The 11,891-nt window shown below is 33.2% G+C and overlaps 3 protein-coding genes across 8 annotated transcripts in view; 1 reads left to right on the forward strand and 2 right to left on the reverse strand.

Annotated features, from left to right (window-relative positions):
• The window catches only part of LOC108692781 (exocyst complex component 2), a 4,490-nt gene extending 2,586 nt beyond the window's left edge, over positions 1-1,904 (forward strand). Inside the window, exons 6-11 of the mRNA XM_018201223.1 lie at positions 1-168; positions 255-369; positions 464-742; positions 822-1,148; positions 1,234-1,418; positions 1,523-1,904. Of these exons, the coding sequence (XP_018056712.1) occupies positions 1-168; positions 255-369; positions 464-742; positions 822-1,148; positions 1,234-1,418; positions 1,523-1,712 (1,264 nt within the window). The 3' untranslated portion in view covers positions 1,713-1,904. The remainder of the gene's footprint in view (positions 169-254; positions 370-463; positions 743-821; positions 1,149-1,233; positions 1,419-1,522) is intronic.
• Positions 1,905-1,970: 66 nt separating this feature from the next.
• LOC108692779 lies at positions 1,971-10,162 on the reverse strand. Of its 6 annotated transcripts, none has more exons than XM_018201221.1 (20): positions 9,549-9,728; positions 9,083-9,222; positions 8,781-8,938; positions 8,571-8,709; positions 8,306-8,486; positions 8,099-8,209; positions 7,759-7,983; positions 7,376-7,497; positions 7,144-7,269; positions 6,826-7,037; positions 6,614-6,759; positions 6,281-6,547; positions 6,056-6,206; positions 5,337-5,879; positions 4,900-5,202; positions 4,391-4,780; positions 2,984-3,309; positions 2,752-2,836; positions 2,196-2,496; positions 1,971-2,080 (listed from the first exon to the last, which is right to left on the reverse strand). In XM_018201221.1, the coding sequence occupies exons 2-20, from the start codon at positions 9,153-9,155 to the stop codon at positions 2,022-2,024; spliced, it is 3,918 nt and encodes a 1,305-aa protein (XP_018056710.1). In that variant the 5' UTR covers positions 9,156-9,222; positions 9,549-9,728; the 3' UTR covers positions 1,971-2,021. The 6 variants fall into 6 exon arrangements, with proteins under 6 accessions (XP_018056710.1, XP_018056704.1, XP_018056705.1 ...); XM_018201215.1 differs by adding an exon at positions 10,136-10,162 and having other exon boundaries at positions 1,999-2,496; positions 9,549-9,668; XM_018201216.1 differs by adding an exon at positions 9,843-9,878 and having other exon boundaries at positions 1,999-2,496; positions 9,549-9,668.
• Positions 10,163-10,636: 474 nt separating this feature from the next.
• LOC108692780 (cleft lip and palate transmembrane protein 1-like protein) overlaps positions 10,637-11,891 on the reverse strand; it is a 5,446-nt gene continuing 4,191 nt past the window's right edge. Inside the window, exons 7-8 of the mRNA XM_018201222.1 lie at positions 10,980-11,188; positions 10,637-10,892 (exon numbers count right to left, since the gene is read on the reverse strand). Coding sequence (XP_018056711.1) covers positions 10,637-10,892; positions 10,980-11,188 — 465 coding nt within the window. The remainder of the gene's footprint in view (positions 10,893-10,979; positions 11,189-11,891) is intronic.

Below are 11,891 nucleotides of genomic sequence, written 5' to 3' on the forward strand. Positions count from 1 at the left end.
TATGCAATATGCTATGGGGGCCATGAAGAGTATGTGCAGTCAAGATGTAGAGGCAAGGTGGCTTTTATATATCTTACGTTGTGTTAGACAAATGTATGCTTCTTTGATACATCTGGATTTGCCTAGCGAAGCTCTCGATATTTTCGGTTCGTTTATATTGGATTTAAGGTACACTCTCAAAATATAATTAGTTATTTAATTAAATTTTTCATTATCTATATACCTATATATCAATTTAACTTTTGCATTCACAGGATACAATGTTTAATTGCTCTCTTCAAACAAGGAGCAGACAATACGGTAGCTCTGAGTCAAAAAGAAATGTGGCAGATAGAATACTTGAACGAGGATGGTGGAGTTACGAGACTGGTATAATATAAAAAACCTGAAATTTTAGTGAATTGCTGCTTTTGTTATATATTTATTTTTCTTAATTATGCATGTTGTCGTTTCATATCAACAGCCATACTTATTTGAGGAAATAATTTTGGTGATATCGAAACATGCGCGAGAAACGGTAGTTGCTTGTGGTCCAAGAGAAGGACCGCTATTTAATAATTCAGCACATCAGATTATCTATCACAATGTCATTAAGACATTATTTATATCATTCGCGCGGTGCCTACAACAATTGGCGTTTAGCGGCTGCGAGGAAGCTATGGATAATGATGAAACATCAGTTTCGCAATTGATTGGATCACCTTCTGGCTACAAAAACAAAACCAATAAGCATCAAGGACCAGTAAGCAATAAATTCGATTTGGCGCTAACAATCCTCTTGCTTTCACATACCCAATATTTAAAATATCTATAAATTTCAGACATGGGAGCAGTGCCTCTTAATCTCATTAAGTAATATACGATATACGCTAAATATCGTTTTACCAAGAATCGGAGATGCTCTAAAAGCGCAAGGCTATCCAGAATTATCTACCGCTATCGGATGGAACTCTGATTGGACACAATTGGAAACGCTGGATAGTGCTGTTCTGGATGCTTATCTAGAGCGCCGTTGCGATCCACTTGTCGGTACGATAGAGCCTAGCATGTATTTAGGCGGTTTAGAATGGGACTTTGATACAGAACCGACTCATTTGAAACCGTATGCCCAAGAAATATTGGCGAATCTAATCGCGGTACATGCAGAGGTAATAGATGTTAGTGGTGTGACAAACTTTCTCGGGGGATAACATTTAATCGTTTTATTATATCTCTAATATTATCTTTTCGCAGGTACGTAGAGTTGCACCAGCTCTATTACAACGGATCTTGTCTCATATAATAGAGACTATAGCAGAGGAACTCGCGCGACTCATGTCGTGTGTTACGCAATTTCGTCCGGCTGGCATTATTCAAGCTCGAACGGATATTATACTTTTGAGAAACGCTCTGCAAACCTACAGCACAAGTAGAGCGAGGTAAAAATTAGATATCGAAAATAGAGTATTACCTTGTAAAAATTGTATGTTAAAATCTGTTAGCATTTCTATGTCGATCTTTCTTGTCCTCTTTTTTTATTAAGCAGAAGCTTTTTCGAGGAAGCTCTGGACGCAATACCTCAACCAGTAAATAAGGAAGATCAAATGAGAATAGAAGCTCTTTTGTCAAAAGTCGCAACATGTATGCGACTGCAATTGTCGTGTCTTACCAGCGAAGTAACGGAAAATATTCGTTATTTAACGGCGGATCCTGAACGCGTTACCACTGTATAATTTATAACGAACCAAAGTACGTAATGTGATTACGAGAATGTATTGTAATTATTAATATTAAATTATTAAAAGTTCTATTATTGTATTTACGTATGCATATATTGGATATTGGTATATTATGGACACAATGGAATCAGCGGATTCTTGCGACTTGTATTTGATTGTAATGCGGCAATTGTAAAATAGACTTTAATTCGCTATGTAATCAGTTTTATTTTCTAATTTTTATATTTTTTGTGGAAATTCATCAGTTTCAAAAAATATTTGTCACACATTGAATGATATCCACATAAAATCAAATTAGAGTAATTAGGCTTTTTCAATCAGTTGTAATGTTCCAACGTCTCCAGCTAATAATACAGTATCATCTGAAATAGAAGAACGCACATAAAAACAATTAGAAAACAAAAAGAAGTTAATAAAAAGAAAATCTCAATGTGTAATAGATCATTTTTATACGTAGCGTGACATGAGAAACTTTACTCGTTTGAAAAACTTGGGTTGCGCCTTTTGCACCAACGATGCAAGGAAGACCGTACTCTCTTGCCACAACGGCGCCATGACTTATTAAACCACCCAATTCTGTTACGATTCCAGCTAATAACGGAAAATATGGACTCCAACCGATATCGGTGCAATGTGTAATCAAAATATCTCCATGCTGTATAATTTTTACTTCGGACAGATCAGTTATCACGCAAGCTCTGCCTAGTACAGAACCGCCACAAACTGAAGTACCCTCAATCTTCGTACATCCTTCGTAGGACGAGGCATCGAAGGTTGGCTGTGACAAAAAGTATATATATAATATAAATCTTAGGGATACGATAGAAATACATATCGAATATATATTGAAAAATATAAAAATATAAAAATGATTTTTTTGGATATTGCAATGATAGGCTGTATTCCAAAATTCACTGCTAGCGCCAAAAATCTACAGTCTATGTACTATACATTTTTTCAGCACTGACAGTAAATTTTGGAACACAAGTGATTCGGCTTGATTCGATTTGGCTCTCTAACATTTATGACAAACCTCTATTGGCACGGGCATGCCAGTACTGAATTCCGGATATTCAAATTTTGTTACTTTCTGATAAATCTTTCTTCTACGTAACGCTCTGAAAGATTTTAAAGATAGACATGTTAAATTATGATAATACATAGAAGAATAAAGGATGATGCACTGAATAATATGTAATAATATGTAATAATATGAATAATATATAATAATATGTAATAAAAAAAATAGTGTAAAATCAACTCACTTGCGTACGAATAATTGATTATGATTATTCAATAGTTGTCCGATCTCTTGATGCGTCAGGAAAAATATGAGCTGTTCATCGGGTATGTAACTTTCCATAACCATCAAAACACCAAGTCGTCTATAAGCTAATCTCAATATATGCAAAGCAGATATAATTACGTTTTTTGTCATTTCTCTAAGCGTGACAGCTTTTCGACACAAGGGTATTATTTTCCGCAGAAACCACTTGATAATCGATGATGTGGACGTCTTCAAAGATGTTAAGGTTTCTTCCACGCTAAGCGTTTTATTCATGTAATTCTCTTCAATGGACATTGCTAGTACCTAATAACAAAATAATAAGAATATATGTACATATGTATATCATACATTCGCGTGCACGCACGCACACACACTTTTTTAGATATCCTTACTACACGTTCAATCATTCGTGTTCTGGATTAATTTTCATCACTTTTACAAGTACATAAAAATTATTAAACAATTTTTACATATATTTTAACGTATTACGTATATTTCAAGTAAAAGTAGTACTTTAAAAAGTATTTGTGTGTACAATTGTATATTCATGATAAATTGTTATAACTAAATATAGTTAACAAAATAAAAAAAATGCACTGTTTCATACAAAAATGTAAACTCTGAAATAAAAATGTTTAAAGAAAAAATATGGTTCAATATTTAAAATTAATATTTCAAACTATAAAAGAAAATGGTTCAAGTGTTGGCTGTCTAAAAAATTTAGTTATTGAAATTAATGTGTTTTTATGCACGAATGGCTATAAATTGAAGATATATTGCATTTACATTTTAAACACATTTTATTATTGCTATTGTGTTAAAAAACTTATAATTTATTAAGAAAATGTTCCTTATAATATTAGTTGTCACAGACAACATAATATATAAATATTATTAACATTTAGCATAAGGATACCAAAAATCGTGTTTATTAAGAACTAATAATGCTAATATGTTGTTCTAGAGTTAATTTTTTTTTTTTTTATATAATTCGAAATATTCCTGCAATACAATCAAGAATTATTGAAAATAACAAAATAAAAATTGTTTAGTTATAAAAAATGTACATTCTGTACACACGTTGGGTGTGAACTAGAGGTGAACTTCGGAGTTATGCCAAGTTAAAGGATACGCACGAATTGAGGCCGGCAACACGCAAAAAACTTGCTCTCTAGATGCCAAACTTTTTTTATGAATAAAAAAAACACCGATATTCGGTGCTCTTGGTATTTCAAAGAAAAGAAATGCGCAGGACAAAAATGATCCAAGTGTGTATTAAGGGATATATGAACATACGTTGTCACCACTTCAAAATGTTTTCAATTCTTTTTGTAAATAATTTGAATTATATTATATTTTGTAAATAATTTGAATTGATTCATACCTGAATCGTATTGATGATATTATCAGGTTTAAGCACCCAAGGTTCTGTGAAGAAATCTAATTCGTGAACACATCTGTGACCGTGCATTTTGAAAAAAAGTTGTAATTTTTCCGCAGCCGGAGGGCAATTCAATTCTAACCAGGTTATAACTTTCGCGGTCTCGAGTTTACTAAATTCATTCGCTTTGCCGCTCCTTCTTATGCACGCCGCTATTTTGCCGAGGGCTATCGGCACTTCAGTACTGATAACATTGGTGCACGAACTCAGCAGAACAGCAATGTCCGCAAGATGCTCAGATGTAAAGTTATCACTTCCATTTGTTAAAAACGACATCGCCATCATCTGATAAGATACGCTCACTAGGGACGCCACATTATGACCTTTTCCTATCTGAAAATGTTTTAACGGGCGTTAATTATGATGTAATTGTTTAAAAGTGACGTTTCAAAGTTGAATTTAATAAATAAAGATGTTTATTTGAATGTTTATTCATTGTGCTATAACGTTACCAGAAAGATTTCCCCATATTTCTCATTTAAGGTATTATATAAATCATGAGGTGTATCAAATTCGTTAGCGTCCAGAGTGTATTTGTTAAATATGTTGATCGTTTTTTTCACTAACGCGTCATTTTGCCATGTTGTTATAAATGTCTCGTACATTATATACAATCTTCGCCATTCGCTTACGATACCGTATTTTTCTATTGCTGCCGCGTGTACTTCAGGTGTCGTTACTATACGTCCGCATATGGCTAAATCTATCATTTTGTTCATCATTGTCACTTCCTTACTAACATCTTGTAAAGTTGACTAAAAGAAAAGATAGAAGGAGAGATAATTTATTAATTAAAGATTATTTTAGAGAGATGAAATTAATTATATCAGAAGATGAGAGATTTTCTATGAGATGTAAACACGACAGATGCAAAAATCCAAGCACTTACATCCAAGTAATTCATCGCGCATCTCATACCGACCATATGAAGATAATAACAGTCGAACTTGTTGAATTTCGCACAAAGCGATAGATTCAAAACTTTTATAATCGTGGAGATTGATAGAGGACTTATAGGATATGGAAGCACTTCCCCGATATTAGCAAAGGTCATAAGATCGACGTCGCAAGGTACTCCTGAGTCTAACTCGTGCATTATCTCGAAATCTGTCCATGCATTAATGCTTGTGATAGGCCGTGCTTGTAACATGTAAATCTGCTCGTCGACAATCGCCCATTCCACATCTCGAGCTGATCCAAAAAGCGATTCCAAGTGCAATCCTATTTTAGCTAATCGTAGAGCGGATGTATCGGATATTGAGATCTTTTTAATCTCCTGTTCACTTAGAGCGCTTGTAATTACGCCATTACGGTCATCAAGTAAGATCTTGTGCTCCTTATTTCCTAGCACTGAGGAATCTATAGTTAAAGTGTTATCCCACTTTCTATGAATCATAAAAGTATCAGGCTCGACTTTCCCTGACACTATCGTCTATAAAAAAAAAGTTACATTAGGGCAATTTATGTTATTTATATTACATAACAAATATCACGAGTATTGGTGCAATAATTATCACAAATATTAAATATTAATCAATTTTATATAAGTGCGTATCACTCGTTCAAATATTTTTTGTAACAGCATTTCTAATATTAATTGAGTATGACCTCTCCTAAGCCATAATTGGCTGTAATAACAATGCTGGACGGATCTCCAGTTGTCGGATGTCTAGTAAACATGACACCAGCCGCTTCCGCGTCGACCATTCTTTGAATGCAAACGCCCATAGAAGCTCTTATCGGTAATCCGTTTTGTCGCCTGAATTAAAAGAAACATCATGTACAAATTCAAGACAATGTAACGAGGCAACATTATAGAGAAAAATAAATTACCTGTACTCGACACTTTGATACGAGAACAGGCTTGCCCAGCACTTGGCAACGCATTCAATAACGTCACTCGTATTCTTCACACCTAAATATGTTGAGTTTTGACCAGCTGCTGAAGTCTCTTCACTATCTTCTCCAATTGCGCTGGATCTTATGGCATAACGCCAAACACCTTTTTCATTTACAAATGATTCTAATTCCTTCAAACCCTGTAATATCATTTCTGCAATTTCTTTTTCAACAGGAGTATCCTGAATAATAGATACCGCCCTGAAAAAACAGAGAACAGGCTTAGTTGTAGTCTCACATACATTTTACGCGAAATGTTAGACGTACTTTTGACAGCAACTTTCGAGGTCCTTTTTTTTTTTGCAACAACTAATATCTATTATATCATTGACTAAGTTTTGCAATTGTTTATGATGTTGCAATTGTCGTTCCAAAGCGAGACTCGTTACGCAAAAGCCTGGAGGTACTGCAAACTACAGAAAAATTAATTTTACAAATAAAGAATTTTTTGACGAGTAACAATTATCTCAAGTACACACGTCATCGGTGTCGATAGATGTCAGAATTGCAAGAGAATATCCTTTCCCTCCTACGACACTTTCATTTTGGCATTGTTTATCATCAAAATGTAGAATGTATTTATTTTTTTGTGCAAATGTGTCAGGCTGTGTTATACGTTGAATTTTCGTGATCGAAGTTTGTATTTGTCTCGGTCCAGTATATGAACAGCACGTAATCATCAGTCCAACACCTAGTGCATTTTAAAAATAGATTCAAGCCTATAATACTGTATTTGTAGATAAAAAGATTTCAATTTTTTGATATTTCTTCTATTATGAATTGTTACATCGACACACCTGTACTGCCGTTTAATTGTACACGCAAATTACGAGTTGTATAAGCCCATGGTTGGTCATTGTAATAAGTTATTGCGTCGCCCACCAAGTAATTGTTGATTACGGAGCTGTATTGTTTTCCAGCTGCTGGAAAATGAAAAACAGTGGCGCGTAATGTTAATGCAGCATCGTGCCTCAAAATCTTGCATAATGCAATGCGTGTATGATGTTTGTATCGATAATGAATAAAAACCTGTAAATACAATCTTGTAGTTGGAAAATGTATCTTCTTTCTCAAAGTCGCTCAATTGCAGATCAATCCAATCAATTTTGGCTATCATTCCTCCGGCTTCCTGGAGGTGTCCAAACTGCATGCTGCAATTAATTTCGTTTCACAAATGATTAACATATTTTCCATTGTTTTAAAGTTAGTATGTATAATTAAAAAATATTAATCGTTGCTTGTATAAAATTTTCTATGTGATATAATCGTAATATTTCAACAAGGAGACAAAAACAATGATAATATAATAATAGAATAAAATAAGGATATGTAAAATTAGTTGATTGATTTCTTCATATAGGAAATTTTATATCAAACTATTTTATCATAATGTTGTAATATGTTTGTCTTACTGTGAAAAGCTATGTTTGGTATTGCTCACACCAAAATAATACATAGCTCCATGTTGTGTCACACCAACAATTGTGATAGTTTTATGAAATTGATAAGATTCATGTTTACCCCAACGTCGCTGGCAGAGTCCTCGTAAATAAAATTCACTTGTATTTGAATCTTTAAACGTTATCTGTCCGATAATGGATCCCCATAAATCGAAACCGGTGTCATCTATTAATTGACTATCAACAGAAAAGGAAGCTTAAACCTATAATATATTATATAAGAGAAGAAATAAGAGAAAACATGTAAACATAAAACATCAAATATATTAATGTTGTTGTAAAAATGTTTTACATTTTGTGCATCGAATCAGAATTTTTCCACGGTTCACGTGCTAAAGCATCCGCGTGCAAATAGGTACTCCAATCACCTGGCCATTCTAACGGTCGGGGTTTGCCAATAAATCTGAAAAACGGAACGGATTTGTAAAATAAGATGTTTGACCGATTATGCTTCTTAATACTTTTTAGTGCCTAACAAATTTATTTATTCTGTACTCACATAAAATTTAGATGAATATGTTCCACGTTGTCATTATTGGATGTATTTCCTCGGCATTGGTTTCGGAGGAAACCATTGTATGTAATTCTCCAACGTTGTCGTGGTTCTAAGGATTCAATCTTTAGACCAGATGCTGACCATTTTTGGCTTATATCTCCTACTGTAATTGTATCAGGACAATCTGTGTATTTAAAACGAGTGTATCATTAGAACGTTATATTTACCGTAACATTTATGTGATATTTTTGTATCAAATGATTTTTACCGGGCAACACGTAGACTCGGCCATCCGATAAGGTCACTTGCAAGATCAATTCTGTTTTGTGATATCCTCTGTGAGTCATTTTAACAAATAACGAATTACCTTTTTGATCAGCACCATAGAAAGATACACTGTCACAACTCTATGTCATAAATGAGTTAAGAAATTAATTTTTTTACAATTAATCTACCGCAAATATTACATACTACTTACATTCTCGTTCATAATAATTTTTGAATTATCCGAGCATGGTTCCAAGATCTTCTTTATATTTAACATTACATCGCTGTCCTTGAGTTTACTTCTTCTTGTTTTCTCCTTTTTCAAGATGCACCATAAAGCCCACCAACGCTTTAGAACAAACGGTACATCTACAAAAATATGTTTTAAAGTAAACGACTTTAAATCGATTATTGCTGCATCATCTCAAAAATAACAAACTTAGCTTAGTATTATCCTGACTTGACACACAAAGAAAAATAGAATTATGTAACTTATTTGTTGGATCGTCTTACCTAAACCCAGGTAATATGAGACTTGCTTATTCATGAATCGGAGATAAATCCATATAATTTGTATGGCGCACATAATGCGTGTCGTTATTTATCTTGTAACGTGGCACAGATATTGCAGTTTGCAATAATTTCCGCTTACGCTGTAAAGAATATATATATACACATATTCATAAGTATATTTACACACACAAACATACACACACACACACACACACACACACATACGCGCGCGCGCGCGCGCGCGCATACATACACGCACGCACACACATACACGCGCGCGCATACGTACACATGCACGTGAACATCATCAAAGTAGACTTCTCGGTCTGTTTCTCTCCTATTATATATCAGTAGATATCGAACGACTGACGTGTTATCGCGTTAGAATCGATTCAAATAATTCAAGGTCCTCCGTTATCGGCCAACACAGTCACAATATTTTCTCACATAACAAATATAATCATACCTAAAAGTAACCTGATGTCATATAACACCTAAATGAGTGTCCGAAGAAGGAATGTGCTGTTCTTTTTCCTGATGTGTTCAATGTTGTTATGCAATTTTCTTCTACGAGTCCTTTGTCACGCTGGTCATTGAACGCATCGCGTCGAGAACATTATAGATAATATCATCACATCGATAATATATCATTTGCAAGATCCGTTAGATTCGTCAGAAATCATTTATAAAAGAAAGACAAAAATTTAAAAATTGTAACAATGCACTTTAGGTAATAATAAAAGAAATTTATAAAATATACTTTTTTGTAACAATTGTGTGCGTATATTGATTAAATTTTTACATTATTAATATAAATACTGTTTGTCAGCATGTAGTAATACTTCAACATGATATTATGAAAGTTGTAAGTTCTAGATAATGAAGACAAGCAATAACAGTAAACAATAGAAATTAATTTGTTTTTTTGTGCATATTGCTGAAATCAACATGTTCTTCTGTGATTGTATCAGTATCCACGCGTGATTTATCCACTGGATATAACCTGTGATAAATGTTTTTTTTTTATATTCTAAAATAATGATCGATACATACGTAACAGTCGCGATGAACGCTCCAAATAGAATGACATGCTTTGCACAAAACTACCGAATACCATTGAACAAGTAGCAGGTAGTGATGCAGATTGACAAATTTTCGAATAAGACTGGTTTAGATCCTTTCAAGACTGCATGACATAGCAGTTTCCATGTTTCACAAAGGTAAAAGAAAAGCCAAAAGAGACAAAAAAACATATTTTTGAAGATCGTTTATCAGGTAGAATTTATTAAAAGAAAGAACCGTTTGAAAGAGTTATCCAGTTTGGCAAGTCTGCTCACAAATTTTAAATGTATATATTTGCAATTGAACGTAAATTTATAAAAATTGAATTTAATTATTTATGAGGCAAATCAATTCGGTCGAAAAGGACAAAGGGAATCAATGATCAAAATCATTTTCTCCATGTCGTTATGACCTACTCTCTTTGTCGTTCAACATAAGTCGCAACGTTCAGTGGTACTCGATATAAATTTTGAATTGAATGAAAGAAAACTCTTACCATCTTTGATACAGATAAATTAGAAAGACGGCATCATCTCTGAAACATGCTATTTTGTGAGCAGTCGGCATTGTTATAATGAAAGCAAACACATCATCGATGAATGTGTTAAATGCTTTGTACATGAATGCTTTCCAAGGTAGATGCGCCACGGATTTCAATTTATAATTAACGAATAATTGCGGCAACATAAAAAGAAATCCAAATGCGTAAACTCCATTCACTAAAGAATTTATGCTCCAAGAATACCAACTGTAACTCAAAACAATTTAATTAATGGGGCATACAAAATATTTCATACATATATTTTTATCATTTTAGATAAAAGTGGTCATTTACCTTTTATGTGGTTGATAAAGTAACGAGTAGATTGCTCCAATGATAATTAATGGATATAATAAGTAATTCAGATAACGCATACTTTCGGCATCAAATTCCCTAGTTTTCATTTCTGCTGCATCGATGCTATCGGGTTTAAATCGTATTCTTGGGAAAATACTACCGCTGCTAATTAATTCCACTCTCGATATCTTTTTCAATTTCCATAGCTATTAAATAAATTAACATATACACACGTATATGCGTGCGCGCGCACACACATACACGCACACACGCATGCATGCACGCATACGCACGCACACGCACGCACACACGCACACACGGAGGATCTCTAGATAAATTGTTTGAAATAACTGCTAAATCGGGGGAAAAAAAGTGTAAATATACTTTCTTTCCTACGTAAATTTGATAATGTAAAGAAAATTTCATTTTCTAATCTTTTTAAGATTATATCAAAGTTTTTTTATCTTGTATTTTTTTACATAGAACATTATATATTTCAGTACCATGAAAGCACAGAAAAAGATTTATTAGTTTTAAGTTGTAAATGATTTCTTCGAAATTATCTTTAAACAATTTAAAAAGTCAACAAGAATGATACAAAAATGAGCATATTCTGATATAAAATATCTCATAAATAATTATTATAATTCCTTTATAACTGTACACACCTTAATAAAGAAACTAAAGACTGGTACAAAGAAAATACATAGTTGCTTTAAAAAAAAAAAATTATACAGTTTGTAATATGCAATTACATATCTTATTTGACAAGAAGCTATATGATTTTTTTGCATCGAGTGTTCATCAAACGTATCAAGGTATCGCAAACGATTAGTAACACGAGATATTTTGTATACACACACATATATACATATATACATACATACATACATACATACATATATATAT

This window comes from Atta colombica, unplaced genomic scaffold (genome assembly GCF_001594045.1).
Source record: "Atta colombica isolate Treedump-2 unplaced genomic scaffold, Acol1.0 scaffold82, whole genome shotgun sequence".
Taxonomy (NCBI): Eukaryota; Metazoa; Arthropoda; class Insecta; order Hymenoptera; family Formicidae; genus Atta; species Atta colombica.